An 18,237-nucleotide genomic window follows, 5' to 3' on the forward strand; every position below is an offset into this window, starting at 1 on the left:
AAAAATCTTTACTGCCTCACCATAAAAGCATTACCCTTTCTTAAAAGACAGAGAACGTTAACTTCTAAATGCTGTTCCTAGGGAGGTGTGTCAAAACTTTTCTGTAATGGGTTTACATTTCTGCACTGAATATAGATTGATGAATAATATGTGTAAGATCTCCTGTCTGAGATCCTTTGTTTCAGGGATTCTGATGACTCATGCTCCCTCACCCTACTTAAGGAAGCATTTTTTCTATTTGTTTAAAAAAATAACCTGGGAATTTGTCCCACCTAGGAATATTTTCTGCTTTATACTGTTCCTTAAAAAATGTCATACTCTACTCCACAGTGAACATATCTTAAATTTATAATTGAGTGCTGCTTTGCCACCTCTATACATTTTCCACAAAATGTTTGGTAAAGAATATGGAACATGATTCCTGTAATAATTTCTAACATGGTTTTCTAAGCTCACTAAATTCTTAGCTTTTCTTCAGTATAAATACTGATAGGCAATGACACTTACGTTCTTTCTAAAGGCTTCTTCATGTCAGTACACTCAATGTTGGCCATTTTTAATTCTTTGATATATAGTTCTTTACTTCTTAGTAAATAAGTCTGGGTAAAAAATTGATCACATTTATTGCATGCCTCTGAAGTTATACTTTTGTGCTTTCTATTAAGTAAAATGAACAGTAACAATATATGAAGAGTTGAAATTCCTGATATTTGAAGGTTACTCCTCAGGATGAATTATTTGATATATAATGAGGTATAACTACTAGTAAAATTATCCTAGTCTCAAGTATACTCATAGGTTTTATCTCCTGTATGACTTTGCTCATGTTTAATGAGAGTTGACTTCCCACTAAAGGCTTTCCCACAGTCTCTGCATTCATAAGGTTTCTCTCCTGTATGAATTCTGTGATGTACAATGAGAGTTGATTTCACACTGAAGGCTCTCCCGCATTCACTACATTTGTAGGGTTTTTCTCCTGTATGAATTCTATGATGTTTAATGAGAGTTGACTTCCTACTGAAGGCTTTCTCGCAGTCACTGCATTTATAGGGTCTCTCACCTGTATGAATTCTCTGATGTTTAATCAGTGGTGACTTTTCACTGAAGGCTTTCCCACATTCATTGCATTTATAGGGTTTCTCTCCTGTATGAGTTCTCTGATGTACAATAAGGGTTGACTTCTCACCAAAGGCTTTCCCACATCTTCTGCATTCATAGGGCTTCTCTCCTGTATGAGTTCTATGATGGACAGAGAGGTGTGATTTTCCACTGAAAGTCTTCCCACATATGCTGCATTTATAAGGTTTCTCCCCTGTATGAATTCTCTGATGAACAGAGAGGTGTGACTTTCCCCTAAATCTTTTCCCACATTTACTGCATTCATAACCTTTCTCTTTTGTATGAGTTTTCTGATGTTTAATGGGGGTGGTAGGCTTCTCTTCAAAGGCTTTACCATGTTCACTGTGCTCAGGTTTCTGATCCATATCAGTATTTTGATATATAAGGTTGGACTTAGCACATTTAATACCTTTATAAAATGCTTGTCTGTTGTGTGTTTTTTCATGTCTAATAAGGTGATATGAACTCTTAAAGGCTTTTGCACATTTGCCACATACAAATGGTTTCTCTCCCGTATGAGTTCGCTGATGCTTAATCAGAGTTGACTTCTGAATAAAGGTTTTCCCACATTCACTACACTCATAGGGCTTCTCCCCCGTATGAGTTCTCTGGTGTGCTATGAGGGTTGACTTCTGGCTGAAGGCTTTTGCACATTCACAGCATTCATAAGGCTTCTCTCCAGTGTGAGTTCGCTGATGTACAACAAGGTTTGCTTTCTGGATAAACACTTTTCCACATTCAGTACATTCATAGAGTTTCTCCCCACTCTGAATTCTCTGACTTTTATCAAGGGCTCGCTTATGGTGGAGGGCTTTTCCTCGTTGATTAGGGTCAAAAATTTTCTCTGCAGGCTGAGCTTTATCAAGATTACAATGGAGGCATAATTTCCAATATGCCTTATGTCCATCCTCTTTCTTTCTTACATAACTTCTATTTTGACTAAGAAAGTTTAAATTATGTTTTGAACACCTTCCCCATGAGTAATATTTAGGGAGTCTTTGTCTTATAGAAACAAAGTCTGTGCTCATATAAATGATTTTTCTACATGTTCTACATTCTTGACCACTTTCATCTTTCAGTGTTTCCTTGTCTATGAATGCAGCTTGCCATAGAGGTTTGTCTTGGCTTTCCTTGTAGTAATCTATCTGCTCATCAACTTGCCAGACTTCTAGAAAAAAATGCAATGAATCATCAAACTTATTATAAGCCTTTCTACTATAATGTTATAACATTAACCCCTAAATGCCTTGTAGTGAACTCCTATCAACATGACTTGAGCTGATATGGATGGATCCCCTCCAAATCCCACCACCACCACCTCCCCTGAGTGAAACTACAAAGAAATTCTGGCTGAAGTTTAACAAAAATAATTTAATATGCAGCCAAGCTTAAAACCAAGAAAAAAATTATTATGTGACAAAAATGAAGAAGAAATTTAAAGTGAGGGGGTGAATAGAAATTGAAGCTCTGTGGCTTTGCAGTTGGGGGAGTAAGGTGCCAATCATGAGTGTGGATTGACTTCCAGGCCACAGGGTACAAATGTGTACAGAATTAGAACTGAGCTACCTGCTTAAAGCTGGGATTCACAAAGGACATCTCTGTTTGTAAAATAGGAACTAGAAAGATGTCACTCACTAGCACAAATGGTAAGAAGCATCAGGGGGTTACTTACAAGAAATCAGAACCATAGTCCTGTACCACATACAGGAGTGCATTCCAAATGGACATTTGAAGTGCAATGCAAAACCCCCAAAGCTGAAAAATTCACCTAAAAATTGGTCCTGCATTAGTGAAACCAGTGGTCCCCAGCAGTGGCACTATCTAAGTAGTTCTTCAATGATGCTTTTATAGCTTAGGGCACACAGAATTTCCATGGAAAGGAACTCTCACTCAAAAGGAGTTCACAATGAAAAATTACAAACTTTAAAAGGAAATGAACCACAATGAGTTGAAAACTTATGTCCACAGGAAAGCCTGAGCATGGATGTTTATAGTGGCTTTATTCATAATGGCCCCAAAGTGGAAGCAACCAAGATGTCCTTCAGTAGGTGAATGGATAAACAAACTGGTACATCCAGACAATGGAATATTATTCAGCAATAAAATGAAATGAGCTATCAAGCCATAGGCATGGAGGAAACTTAAAGTTATATTGCTATTTGAAAGAAGCCAGTCTTTAAAAGGCTACATACTGGATGATTCCAACTATATGACATTCTGGAAAAGGCAAAACTATAGAGTTAGTAAAAAGATCATTGCTCGCCAGGAAGGTAGAGACAGGATGACAAAGTAAAGCACAGGTGAATTTTTAGGGCAGTGAAAGTATTCTGCATGATAGTAATGGTGGATTTTTATGCATTTGCCAAAGCCCATAGAACAGAACAACACAAAGCGTGAACCTTAGTGTAAAATGTGGACTTTAGTTAATAATAATTTATCAATATTCACTCAATTGTAAGCAATGTACCACACTAATGCAAGATGTTACCATTAGGGGAAAGTGGGGAGAGGGGTAGAGAGGGGTATAAAAGGAAACTCTGTGTACTAGCTGGTCTATTTTTCTGTAAATCTAAAAGTATACTAAAAATAAAGTCTATTTATTAATAAAAATAAAGGGATGGAGATAAACCATGAAAACCTAACCAAAAGAAATCTGGAGTAATTATATTAATTTTAGACAATGACTTCAGAACAAGAAAGATTTTCTCAGACAAAGAGGGACATTACAAAACGATAAAACAGTTGATTCTCTTAGAAGAAATAACAATCCTAAAAGTGTATGTACCTAATAACAGCACTTCAAAATACATGAGGCAAAAATGGATACATCTGAAAGAGAAACAGACAAATCCACAATTATTGTTGGAGACTTCAACACTCTTTCTCTCAATAATTGATAGAACAAGTAGACAGAAAACCAGCAAGGATACAGATAATCTGAACAGCACCATCAACCAACTTCACCTAATTGAAATGCATAGAACACTGCATCCAACAACAGCAGAATATACATTCTTTTCAAGTGCATATGAAACATTCACCAGGATAGACCATATTCTGGGTCTTCAACTGTAAGAAATTTATAAGAAATCATATTATGTGTAATAACATTATTAAGCCAAAAATCAGTAAGAGAAAGATACTCGGAAAACCCCAAATATTTGGAAATTTAAAGATATACTTACTTCTAAATAAGTCTTAAGAGAAATTTTAAAATATTTTTAATTAAATGAAAATGCAACATGTCAAAATTTGTGGGACACAAAGCAGTATTTGGAGGGATATTTACAGCACTGAATGCATATACTAGAAATGAAGAAAGATCAAGCAAAAGAAAAGGAATAAAAATTAGAGCAGAAATCAGTGAAGTTGACAACAGGAATGTTCTTCAGCGGGTGAATGGTTTAACAAACTGTGGTATATCCATTTGGTCAAATACTACTCAGTGACAAAAAGGAAGAAACAATTGGTACACGCAACAGGATGAATCTCGAGAGAATTATGCCGAGTGAAAAGAACAAATCCCATAAGGTATCATAATGTTTTCCCCCATTTATATGATATTCTTGAAATGAGAAAATTATAGAAATGGAGAAAAAATTAGTAGTTTCCAGGGTTTAAGGAAGGGGTAGGGATGGGAGGGAATGGGAATGGCAATATGAGGGATTCTTGTGGTAATGGGAATGTTCTATATCTTGACTTTGTCAATGTCAATATGCTTGTGATTTGCAGTATAGTTTTGCAAGACGTCACCACTGGGGGAAACTGCGTAAAGGGTACATGGTATCTCTCTGTATTATTTCTTGTAAGTGCATGGGAATGTTTAATTATTTCAAAGTAGACTGTTTAAAAAACAGTGAAATATTCAAAAGAGAAGAATGGTGAAGCAGAACAACAACAATAAAATAAAATAAGGTGGGGGAGTACAAACAGAAAAGGAAATAATAAAATGGTAGACCTAAATCCAATAATATCAATAATTATATAAGATGCAACAGTCTAAAGGAGAAAAAACAGTCATATCAATTGATCCATAAAAAGCATTTGCAACAATCATTCATGATAAAAACTCTCAGAAAACCAGGATTGGAAGGAAACATCCTCAATCATTACCAGGCCATCTATGAAAAAACCTACAAGTAAAATTATACCTAATGGTGAGAGAATGAATGCTTTTGTCCTAAGATCAGGATCAAGGCAAGTATGTTGCCTTCCCTACTCCTAGTCAACATTATACTGAAGACCCTAGACATTAAGTACAATAAGGCAAGAAAAAGAGGTAAAAGCATTCAGATTGGAAATAAAGAAATAAATTGCCCTTATTCACAATTATGTGATTGTTTACATAGAAAATGCCAAACTATCTAAAAGAGCTACTAGCACTAATATGTGAGTTTAGAAAGGTCCCATGATACAAATATAGAAAAATATAGAAAAATCAATTACACTTCTATAAACTAGAAGCGACCCATAGGAAAATGAAATGCAAAACAACTATGTGATACACACACACACACACATCCCAATTTCTATTACCTTATAAGAACATAAAACACAAGGTTAAATTAAACAAAATATGGGCAAGACCTGTCCCTTCAAAACTACAAAACATTACTGAAATAAAATTTAAAAGACCTAAATAAATGGAGACATAAACCATATTTATGAATTAGAAGACTCAATATTTTAGCATATTGATGATGAACAGATTCAGTGCAATCTCAAACCAAATCCCCTGTAAGCTTGTTCATAGAAATCGACTAGCTGATTCTATAATTTATAAGAAAATACCAAGGACCTAGAATAACCAAAACATTATGAAAAAGAAAAAAGTTGGAAGACTCACACTACCTGATTTAAGCATTTAATATAATATAATGCTATAATAACTAAGACAGTGTGGTACAGGTTGAATATCACTTATCCAAAATGCTTGGAAACAGAAGTATTTCAGATTTCAGAGTTTTTGGATTTTGGAATATTTGAATTATATACTTCTGGTTCAGCATCTATAATCCAAAAATCTGAAATCTGAAATGCTCCAATGAGCATTTCCTCTGAACATCATGTTGGTGCTCAAAAAGTTTTGGATTTTGGAGCATTTCAGATTTTGGATTTCTGGATTAGGGATACTCAATCTGTACTGGTGTATAGACTGACATATATGTTTTCAAATAATTTTCCAAAAGGATGCCATGGTAAATTAATTTTAAAAGAATAGTGTTTTAAAAAATGTTACTGGAACAACTGGAAAAGAATATGCAAAAAATAATATATAAAAACTAAAATAAGATCAGGTACAGTGGCTCATGCCTGTAGTCCTGGCTACTCAGGAGGCTGAGGCAGGAGGATCACCTGAGCCCAGGAGTTTGAGGTTGCAGTGATGCCACTGAACTCTATTCTGGTTGACAGAGCAAGGCTCTGTCTCAGAAAAAAAAAAAGAACTAAAATTATAAATCTCCGGGAAGAAAACATTTAAAAAAAAAAATCTTTGTTATCCTGGGTTAGAGAGAGATTCGCTAAACAGGACACAAAAAGCATGAGCCATAAAAGAACAACTTGATAAATTGGACTTTATCAAAAATAAGAACATCTGTTCTTCAAAAGACACTGTTAAGAACAAAATGACCCACAGCCTGGGAGTAAATACTTGGAAAACACATAGCTGGTAAGGACTTATATCTAGAATATATAAAGAACTCTCATAATAACAAACAAAAATGGCAAAAGATTATAATTAGAAACTTCACCACAGAAGATACACAGATGGCAAATAAGCACATGAAAACATGCTCAACATCATTAATCATTATGCACGTTTAAATCACAATCAGATCTATCTACACACCTACTAGGAAGGTGTGTTGTTGGTGGGGAAACATAATGGTATAGACACAACAGAAAACAGTTTGACAATGCATTATAAAGAAGTTAAATGTACGCTTACCATATGACCAAGCGATCCCACTCCATACATTTACCCAAGAGATATGAAAACATAGGTCCATACAAATACCTGTATAAGAATGCTTACCAGCTTCATTCATATTAACCCAAAACCAGGAACAATTCAAATATGCATTAACTGGTCCATTGATAAACAAACTGGAACACTACTCAGCTATAAAAAGGAACAAACTGCTGATATATGCCATAACATGGATGAACCTAAAAAGCATGAAGTTAAGTGAAAGAAGCCAGACGCATAAGGCTACATACTATATGACTCAAGTATATGGTGTTATAGAAAGAACCAAACTAGAAGGAAAAGAGATCAAGCCTGAGATGGGGAGAGATTTAATTATAAAAGGAAACAAGAGGTTTTTTTGGGGGGTGAAAATGTCCAATACCTTGATTGTGGTGGTGGTTAGATAACTATATATTTGTCAAAACGATAGAACTGTATATCTAAGAAAGGTGAATTTCATGACATGTGCATTATACCTTAATAAATCTTATTTGAAAAAAGGAATCCAGTCACATCAGCATAAATAATGACCACACATTGAAAATATATACAGGAAATTATGTTACAACATTACCACATACAGGCCGAAGATCACATGGTGCCATTCATGTATTTCCTTTTATTAAAATACCTCATAAGCACTAATGATAAATAAAATGCTAACAAATATTAAACTCTAATTAATGATATGCCTGTGGAGGCATTTACGGGTGAAGCATACCAATCTCTGCAACTTACTTTGAAAGGCACTGCAAAAAAACAAAACAAAACAAAACAAAACAGTGAATTGATAGGACAGAAGAATTGGCAGACAGACAGGTAATAGATAAATGAAACATAGCAAAATCTTCACTGTCGAATTTAGGTGGAGATATTATATAGGTGTTCAACCTATGATTCTTTTACTTGCTCTGTATGAGAAATTTCATATTAAAATGTTGGTGGAAAATGCTACATAAAGAACAGCAAAGTAAACCCAAACTAAGTAGGAAAAAGGAAATAAAAGTAAAAGGAGAAATCAACAAAACAGAAAAGAAATGACAGAGAAAATTAATGAAATTAAAAGTTCTTTCTGTGAAAAGATTAACAAACTTTAAATAAACATCAGAGTTTACACTACTATGTGGAGTTGGACAGTTTTTATCACTACAATGAGGCTACTCTTGAGACTAACATTTCCTAGATTTTTATTATCTCAGAATGACCAGAAAACTTATGGGACATGCTGGAGATTTCATCCAGGCGATGGGGAAAAATACATTCCCCAAAATAGATTTAAAGATGGAGGCATGGAGAAGAAATTCAAGTTACATTCTGATCCCAACCCTGGGAGTCTGGAGAGTAGTCCAGGAGTGAGTCCACATAAACCTGTCTTCCCATCCCATACTGCTCCCGTGCTCTTGGATGACGACTTTGCTATGTCTCCCATTTCCTTGGAATCCCTCTCAGCAGATATTTCAAGCGGTGGATCTTAACTAGACATGAGTATCAGAACACTCTAAAGTGTTACTCACAATACATATAAACAGGCCCATCCCAGGCTTTCTGAAACTCATGGGGATTACTCATGACTATTCTGACAAACTCACATGTAACTATGCGATATGTCTCTGGTTAACTACTATATTAAAAACAACTTCTCTGTGTATAATAACAATAAAAAGAGTGATAACATTTGTTAAGAGCTTCCTTTATGCCAGAAACCCTTTCAGGTGCCTTTTTTTGGAGACAGGGTCTCACTCTAGAGTGCAATGGCATCATCATAGCTCACTGCAACCTCAAACTTCTAGGCTCAAGCAATCCTCTTGCCTCAGCCTCCTGAGTAGCTGGGACTACAGGCATGGGCCACCACACTAAGCTAATTTCTGTATTCGTTGTGGAGACAGGGTCTCGCTATGTTGCTCAGGCTGGCCTCCAACTCCTGGCCTCAAGTGATCCTCCCACCTTGGCCTCCCATACTGCTAAGATTACAGGCATGGGCCACTGCGCCTGGCCCCTTTTAGGTACTTTACATGCACTGACTCATTAACTTCTGACAATCATTAACTTCTATCATTACTCTCATTCTACAATAGGCAAAGAAAGGCTAAGCAGTGTGTGCATAGTGGTAGCTAGTAAGGGAAATGGCCAGAATTTGAACCTAGGCTATGTGGCTCCTAACCTCCTTCCTCAGATCCAAAATAATCAATGGAATATTTATTGAATGTCATCTACTGGTCCCATGCTGGGATAAGTTAGAACAAGACACAGGTTCTGGTATCTAGGGGTTTGTGTTCTAGTGAGAGAAATAAGCCACTGGTAGTTAGCTAGATTTTCAAAAAGTTACTGTATCAAATAGAAGCTTAGCTATGTTATTTCAAGTTATAAATGTAACCAATAAAGGAACTAAAAATAAGAATTTAGCAAACATTGTGAAGTACTGAGGAGCAGAAAGCCAAAGAGTGAGCTAAATCCTTATTTCCATAGAGGGGAGATAAAACTGAAAACTCAAGAAATGGAGGTGTAAAGGTATTCCCTAGACCTATAGAGGTGCTTGCCAGAAGAATTAAAAACAGAAATCTTTCAAAGAGGCTGCTCTTGGGAGGTGTGGCTGCAAATGCATATAGGATTTCTTTTTATCCTATACCATTCTGTACTCTTAGACTGAACATGTGAACGTCTATATTTTAATGTAATTCAGGGCTTTTTTTTTTTTTTTTTTGAGACAGCGTCTCACTCTGTTGCCCTGGGTAGAGTGCAATGGTGTCAACCTAGCTCACAGCAACCTCAAACTCCTGGGTTCGAGTGATCCTTCGGTCTCAGCCTCCCAGAAGGCTAGGATTACAGGTATGAGCCACCGTGCCCGGCCAATGCATTTTTAATTATAAGGGAATTGTGACTCAGGAGGGGGGACTGTGCCTGAGTTTGTTTTTCCTCCCTTCCAGGATGCCACTGAAATGAGAAAAAGATACACAATCATTATAATTCCAGGAATCACTAAAAGTAAGAAAGCATGACATCAGCACACCAGAAATCCTGATGAATCTCTACCAGGCAGTGGGTATGGAATTACACTGAGCAATAAGGAGGATATTACAGCCCAAAACCTTCCTGGGAGAAGCTACAGAGTGGTGGGAGCCCCATCCACCAGCACAGGAAGGTCTAAGAGAGTGGGCGTGTTTGTTGAGTAGGAGCAGGCTCTGGGGAGTCACCTGCAGGTCCATGGGGCCCGCATCTGACTACAGCTGATGCTGTGAACTAATCTCTGAAAAGCAGTGCTTCTCAAGCTTTACTGTGCCAATGGGCTCCTTGGAGAGCTTGCTGAAGTACACATTCTGATTCAGAAAATCTGGGGTTGGCCCTCAGATCCTGCATTTCTATTTAGAGCCCGAGTAATGCCCAGGCTACTGGTCCAGGGACCACACTATGAATAGTAACAGTGTTCTTAACAGATTTCTCTGAGATGGGCCCACGGAAGGGGAACTATGAATGGAAGAGAAAGAGGAGACCAATACAATGTGAAGAGTTTCTGGATCCCCATAAGCAGCCCAGACTGAAAAACAGACCAAAAAAGCAGCTCTACCCAGGACTGAAATACAGTTCACTGAAGTATTCCTCCCTGGGAGTAAAGTTCCCTCAAGTTTATTTTCTGAATAAATAAAGAGATAATACAAAAAACAAGAGTTCAGTGGGAGCAAAGTATTGATAAGAGGAGGAATCTGATAACAGGCAGTTTATCAAGTCAGATTTCTAAGAGTCTGAGAAGATATAAGAAGAGGAAGAGAAAATGGTGTGAAGGTTTACAGTGTTCACCACAAAGTGAGGGCAGACGAGAACATGGTGGGTACCTGGCCAGGTAGAGTTAAAGGTCACTAGCAAAGCTTTGTCGTCTGTACCAACTCCAATAAACCAGGTAGGATAATTTCCCTGAGGTTAAAAAAAAAAAGACTCTAAATTTCAGACTGAAAGGGCCCACAGTATGCACAATAAAGAGGAAACACCAACACTTACCTCTATTCTGGTGCAAATACAAAAGCCCAAGATGGGGAAGAAAAAGTCCTAAAAGCTTCCAGAAAGGAGGGAGGAAAGAAATGAGAACGGGCTTGGCACTTCTCACTAGCAAGCCAGAAGGCTGGAAGGTAGAAATGGGATCTAAGAACAAGAGTGGCCACACTGTCTGGAGGCCAAGCAAAGTACATGGTGACTGGAAAACACTGCCAGGGGGAGGCCTCATTTGGATGTGACAACAGCACATGTCATCAGACCCCAGGCACATCCACAAGTCTGGGGGCTCTGAGAAGGGCTTCTGGGCGCCCCCCAGAGGCCAAGCTCTCACTGGCCAAGCTGGTTCCCCTTTCCCTGGTCTGACTCACCTGGACAGCTCCGCATTGGGGTCCCTCCGTCTGCCACCCAGGACTCTTCTCCTGGTCCCAACCCGAAGATCACATCTGGTTTGGCAACTAGATACCCTGTTCAGGGGAAATGACATAGAACTTTGTTATGAATGCTGAAGGCATTCCAGAACCGAGGCCCTTCCCTGCAGGCTGAAGATGGCATGGTCTTGGTGACTGCCCCACGCACATAGTTATTTGCCCCTCAGTACAGAACATTCACGTAGCAGGCCAAGACACAAACATCCCGTACCCAAATGGGACTGTTAATACTTGACAGTGGGCCTTAAGCCCAAACTCACTGAGGGTTTCCAATGTCCCTGAGCTTGCAGCAGCAGCAGCTCAGAAAGACACTACTGGGTGCATTCTACATCCCACTGTGGAGCAGTCCCTCACCCACAGACACCAAGTGGCTGTAGTTCTCAAGCATGACATCCCTGTAGAGGTTCTTCTGAGCAGAGTCCAGTTGCTGCCACTCCTCCAGGGTGAAGTCCACAAACACGTCCTTGAAGGTCAGTGATTCCTGTAACAGCACATTCCTCTTTAGCACAAAGGGATCTGCCTGGGGGACTGGGACAGGACACCTCACGCACATGGAGGGCTTACTCTGTGCCTATTCTAAGTCCTTTACACGTACTGAAGATTTCGATCCTCACCACCACCCTAGGAGAAACTCGACAGGTGAGGAACGTGAGGCACACACAGTCTCTACTAACCAGCCCAGGTCACACAGCTAGGAGTGAGGGATTTAAATCCACACGGTCTAGCTTTGGCACCCATATCTGCCTTTCTCTGTATAATTGTTCTTATGCTATTCACTTGTCACAATTTGGCAGAGTATATCACATAGAGTATTTATACAACTAAAGTTATTTTAAACTTTACAGGAGAAACAGATAAGCTATTAGAAATATCTTACCCTGGAAATTCATTCATTCAACACGTATTTATTGAATAGAGACAAAGCTGGTAAGTCCTGTGGATATAAAGAGTAATTTAAAAAAAAAAAAGCCCCTCTTGAACTCAAGGAGGTTCGGTTTGGTAGAGGAAGAAAAAAAACACTTACAGACTCATAGATGAAAGGGAGAGAGGAAGGGGGCCTGCCTTACAGGGGCAATGACAAATGACAGATGTAGGACAGGGTCCAGAGAGGAGGAAGTCAATTCTGTTTGGGGCTGACAGAGTGGGCTTCTCAGGGGATATAGAGCTAGAATAAACCATTCTAAACATAGCTCATTAATCATGACAAACGGTTCTAACCTTAGCTCATCAATCGTAAGACAAGAACAGGAAGCCAGAAGGTCTGTGGCTTGGGCAGCTGACTGAGGCAAAAAGGGAAATTTTGGTGTTTTCTTTGTCACCAACAAACAAGAACTCACTTCTAGAAGTGCCCTAATTTCTATCAAAGACCAGTAAACCAGCTGGGTGCAGTGGCCCACACCTGTAATCCTAGCACTTCTGGGAGGCTGAGGTGGAGCATCACCTGAGGGCAGGAGTTCAAGACCAGCCTGGGCTGGGCGAGGTGGCTCATGCCTGTAATCTCAACATTATGGGAGGCCAAGGCGGGAGGATCACTTGAGCTCAGGTGTTCAGGACCAGACCAAGCAAGAGCAAGACCCCATCTCTACTAAAAATAGAAAAAATTAGCTGGGCATGGTGGCACTGGTTTGTAGTCCTAGCTACTTGGGAGGCTGAGGCAGGAGGATCGCTTGAGCCCAGGAGTTTGAGGTTGCAGTGAGCTATGATGACATCACTGCATTCCAGCCTGGGCATGAGAGTGAGATTCTGTCTTAAAAAAAAGGCCAATAAGCCACCTGATTATGCTCTCAACCCCATCCTGTTATGTTTACACTTAGTGGTCTTAAATTCAAAGAGACATTTTGCACCCACAAGGCCCAAATTTAGGAGACAGAAAAACCAGTGTGCCAGAGGGTGGTGACAAGCAGATTTCTCCAGCAGGAGGGCTTCTCAGAGGAGCCCAACCCCTCCACACACCCCTCCCAATGATAGCTGAGGTGCTAGTGACCATGACCACACTGGTGAGTACACGGTCGACCTGGCTTAGAAGCCCTAAACTGTCAATGCACATACCTCTGACCTAGAATTATCACCTCTAGAAAGTTATCTTACAGATGAGATGTATTCAGATGCATACAAACGGGAATGTATGTGGATGGATATTCATGGCTATGTTATTTATAACATCAAGAATGACTGTACTGTTCCTCCTATGTGAAGGGAGGCAGTGATGACTCCGTGAATGTAAGACACATACTCTGAATGGCTTTTCTATTAATGGGGCACTCCATAGTCTCCAACTGTCCCCCTTTGACCAACAGCACATTTGGGAAAAGGTTCACAGGGATGAGGGGTACACTTTATAGGTATGGAAACATAAGATTCGCCTCTGTTGGAAGCTAATTAGTACATAAAGATGGTGAACCTATAGCTTGGGCCTTAATTTCATTCTACTCTAATCAAAGGACTCCTTCTAAACCATATTTATAGCTTTATAACCTACATACGGTCTATACATAGATGCATATTTTACCCCCAGCTGGCTAGAGATTTATTTGTTGTAAATTCTGTGTAGATTTGTTTTTCATTTCTTTACTTATCCTGATTTGGGATTTTTTTGGATGGATTCATGCTATCTTATCAAGTATGAAAATAATCCTCCGTAGCATAAGCTACCCTTTCCCTGCTGTAACTTTGTGGCCTGTACTGTCATGGGACATAGGACGGCAGCATCACCGTTGCATTCCCATAGGTCTCATGCACCTCCCGAATGGTTTGTTTTTCTCGGAGCTTTTGGAGTTTCGTTTGTTTGTTTGTTTGCTTCTTTTCCAGAGTGTGGAAAGTCTACAGTGCAGAAAGGCTTTAACCTGCCAGTTGATTTCAAATACTTTCCCCTGTGCAGGGCCATTTGCATCCTGCCAAGGTGCATTATATTCTGTACTGTGTACAATAAAGAAGTTTGCTTTTCAGTTAAAAAAAAAAGACTAGAAATGTCTTAAAAGTACATCCCTGGCAGAAAGGTAAATAAATAATGGTATTTCCAGCCAGTGGAATATCGAGCAGCCATTATTGTAAATGAGGTACCCATACAGTTTTCAAAATTGAGTGATTTTTGTCTCCCAAGGAACATTTGACAATGTTAGCAGAAATTTTTCATTGTCATGACAAGGGAGGTGGGGTGGAGGTATTGGCTTCTAGAGCATAGAGGCCAGTAATGTTGTTTAACATTCTCCAAGGCACAGGGCAGCTGTCCACAACGAAGAATTACTTGGCCCAAAATGTCAGTAGTGATGAGGTTAAGAAAACTTGGGGTAGACCAGTATGTGGTGAAATGGAATGATCATTAACTTATTAAAAGGACCACAATGTGCACTAATTTGTTCACAAGGAAAAAAAAAAGAAAGATGGAAAAAAGATTCATATATCTAGACAGATATGTATACATGGTATCTGGAAGAATGTATAAAAAACTGAAGGAGGAGAAGACTTGGGCATGGAGTGAGAGAGAATTATTTTTCTCCTTTTGTTGAACAAAGTTTTTTTTTGGCTGGGTACAGTGGCTCACCCCAGTAATCCTAGCACTTTGGGAGGCCTAGACAGAGCATTGCTTGAGGCCAAGAGTTCAAGACCAGCCTGGGCAACAGTGAAACCCCCTCTTTACAAAATTTTTTTAAAAAATTAGCTGGATGTGGTGGTGCGCACCTGTAGTCCCAGCTACTCATGAGGCCAAGACAGGAGGATCGCTTGAGCCCAGGAGTGTGAGGTTACAGCAAGCTATGAGGAGGCCACTGTACTCCAGCCTGGGTGACTGGAAAGCTTTTGTTTGAATTTTTTAGTATGTGTAAAAATTACTTTAAAACATGTTCAATTCAATTTATTAATGCTCTATTCAGAATATGGTTTTAGAATTTTGGCATCTATATTCTTAAGTAAAACTGGTCTATAATTTTCTTTTTTGCAGTATCTTCATAAAATTTAAGGTTAGGTGGATTCATAAAAGGAACTGGATTCCTCTTTGTCTTTCGTTAGTTTAGAAACCTGAAATGTACAAATTACCTGGTCTTTACAATTTTGTGAAAGTAGTAATTAGCATAGACTTAGAGAAGGCAAATTTAAGGAAGTTTATGTGTAAGAAAAAGAAGAAAAAATGAGGTACAGGTCCCAAAAGGATAAGTAGAGAACTGTCTTTCTTTTCTCCTTTGTTCTCTCTCTCTCCCCCCCGCCTCTCTGAGGGAAAGGATTAAAGAAACCTGCAGCAGATGACAGGTTGAAGAAAAAACAGAGGAAATTGACAGATTTTTTTCAAGGCTACAACATAGATTCCTAAAAGCTGCCTCTGCCTCAAGTTCATTGGGAAAAAAATAGGAGTAAATTAGGAACTCACCTGAGACATAGCCATCCTGTTCTTCTCTGTACAAAGGACAGAGATCTACAAAAGCAGAATTAGGAGGGTTGAGATCAGTTAGTACAGACATAAGATCATAATTGTCAGCCTGATAATAATCACCCTTGCACCCTGGGTTGAATGATCTGGAAACATGGCCTGGTAGCTCCAGCCTGGTCCCACAGGATTCTGCTAAGATCATGTGCATTTTGCACGTGAAATTTTGTTTCCCTTACAGGAAAGATGTATGACTTATCACTAAAGGCACCTACTTCAGAAATCATTAACAACTTGATACCTTCTTTATCTCCAGAATTCTAGTCCTAGAAATTTATCATAATAAAACAAATAAATGTGCACAAAACTGCAAGGATATTAACTGTAGTCATCCCCATCATTCAAAATTTAGAATCATTGAAATAAAAAAATCAAAATTTGGAACCAACTAAACATCCAACAAAAAGAACTCATTTAAAAAATGTGATACATGCAAAAACAGGCATACTGCACAGGGTTTAAAAATGCTATAGAGGCAGGCAAGGTGGCAAGCACTTGTAGTCCCAGCTACTTAGGAGGCTAAGGTGGGAGGATCACTTGAGCCCAGAAGTCCATGAATAGCCCAGGTAACACAGTAAGACTCTGTCTCTTAAAATAAAAATGCTATGGAATTTTGTTTTCAGTTCTTAAGATACTTAAAAGTAGGTTACAAAACAATACAGTGTGATCTCGTTTGTTAGGCAATATGATTACATATGAAGTCTTGACGAGTATTTATTCAAAAGTTGACATTGGTCACTGTTGATGGTGATTTCAATTTTCTTCCCTTGTTTATTTCCATTTTCTCATTTTTTGACAGTGAATATTAATTATAAGTGAAATATAAATTAAAAATGATTAAAAATCACCTATTATCACACAGAACCCTACAGATGAAAAGACCCTCAGCAAAGTGTGTATAAGAAGGATCTCCTGATGTAGTCTGGTGGGAGGAGACACACCAGGGCTCAGAGGGCTAGAGGAAGGGAGGGGTGGAGGGCAGGTGGGTAAAAGTACAGCATTCCTCAGTTCTGTGTGAAGCTGAAAGCCACTGTGCCTGCCCTCCTCCATCCTCCACGCATCACTGGCTGTTGCACCACCTTGTTCCTGCCCATCACTTTCTCCTTTCCTACAATTTGCATTTTGATTGCCATGCTCTCTCTTATTTGGCAGTTTTTCAGAAGGTTTCAGCAAGGAGCTTCTGGGCAGAGTAACCATCACATGCTGCAGCAATCACTGCGACAGCATCAGGACAACAGGGTTCAGATCTGTGTAGCTTAACAAGACATGTTCTCAGGCCCAGCTTCATTAAGCATCAAAATGAGGCAGCAAAACTGGATGAGAGCATACCTGTAGACTACTCTGAAATTCTATAAACTAAAAATATATTTTCTGCACCTTGGTCAGGAGGGAGATTCAGCATTTCCCCTTGAGCAGGTGCAAGGTTGATGCCATGGCACTGACTCAAATCCAAAAATAGCCAGTGGCAAGAGAAGGGAGCATTAAGTTGCACAAGTGGGTGTGTTAGGAGAGGATGAAGACTTCTGTGGCTGGTCATGATCCTTCCCAGCCTCATCCTGCCTACAGCAGGGGACTGGCCCCAAGGGGGACATCCATGCCTTGATCTACCTGTGACTTTCATCTCTCTCTCCTCCAACAGGGATCAAACTGCCCACTGTCACACGGTCCTTGATGGCACCTGGAAGTTGAGCCAGCATTGCCCTCTCTCAGCTGACCATGAAAGACAAAGGCCACTGCAGGTCCAGCTCTTCTAGGACCACTGTCCTGTGAGCCTCTTCCCTCTGCCCTGAGGATGTGGGTCTGGGCTCTGTGCTGAGGGTTCTCCTCCAACTTGCCTCAGAGCACCTCTCTTGTTCCCAAGGAGACAGGACCAAGAAATTCAGACACAAACACACGTCAGCTGGGACCTCACTGCAGCACCAGATGTCTGCCTGTGACCCGGGGAACTCACCTCTTCCTGGGGCCTTAGAATGGGTCTTCTCAGACTAAGTGAGGAAGCCTGGGCGTAGATAAGCTGGAGTCTGCAGTTGGCGAGCAGTGGTCTCGGTTACACACTCTGACCCTGGACACACAATGACCACAGGAGATTCCATTAGCAACCCCTTTGCTACCTTCCATGGAGTGAAGTTCGGTAATATCCAAAGGTTTTCACGCAACAGAAGGAGGTACAATGCCTCATCCTACTTTTAAGAGTTAGCATTCATACAGAGCTCAACAATCGTCAATGAGCTACACATTGCCTTACTAAGAGTCTCATCTTTGGAACCAACTGATAGCCTGCTATGCTACTTTAATTCATTTAAGAAATGAGTGCCTTCTAT

General features: G+C 39.6%; 1 protein-coding gene across 2 annotated transcripts; it reads right to left on the bottom strand.

Annotated features, from left to right (window-relative positions):
* Window positions 1-633: 633 nt before the first annotated feature.
* On the bottom strand, window positions 634-17,924 carry LOC138377959 (zinc finger protein 674). Of its 2 annotated transcripts, XM_069463143.1 has the most exons (6): window positions 17,868-17,924; window positions 15,860-15,904; window positions 11,854-11,980; window positions 11,440-11,535; window positions 3,905-3,948; window positions 2,232-2,287 (listed from the first exon to the last, which is right to left on the bottom strand). In XM_069463143.1, exons 2-5 carry the CDS (start codon window positions 15,872-15,874, stop codon window positions 3,905-3,907), a joined length of 282 nt encoding a protein of 93 aa, XP_069319244.1. In that variant the 5' UTR covers window positions 15,875-15,904; window positions 17,868-17,924; the 3' UTR covers window positions 2,232-2,287. The 2 variants fall into 2 exon arrangements, with proteins under 2 accessions (XP_069319243.1, XP_069319244.1); XM_069463142.1 differs by lacking the exon at window positions 3,905-3,948 and having other exon boundaries at window positions 634-2,287.
* Window positions 17,925-18,237: the final 313 nt, after the last annotated feature.

The sequence above is a fragment of the Eulemur rufifrons genome, chromosome 30 (genome assembly GCF_041146395.1).
Source record: "Eulemur rufifrons isolate Redbay chromosome 30, OSU_ERuf_1, whole genome shotgun sequence".
Lineage (NCBI taxonomy): Eukaryota > Metazoa > Chordata > Mammalia > Primates > Lemuridae > Eulemur > Eulemur rufifrons.

Excerpts from the sequence above, each read along its gene's own strand:
- LOC138377959 (XM_069463142.1), bottom strand. Across the intron at positions 11,536-11,853 it reads CAGCCACTTGGTGTCTGTGG|GGTATCTAGTTGCCAAACCA; the intron begins GTGAGGGACTGC and ends TCCCCTGAACAG. Across the intron at positions 2,288-11,439 it reads CCCAATGCGGAGCTGTCCAG|AAGTCTGGCAAGTTGATGAG; the intron begins GTGAGTCAGACC and ends ATTTTTTTCTAG.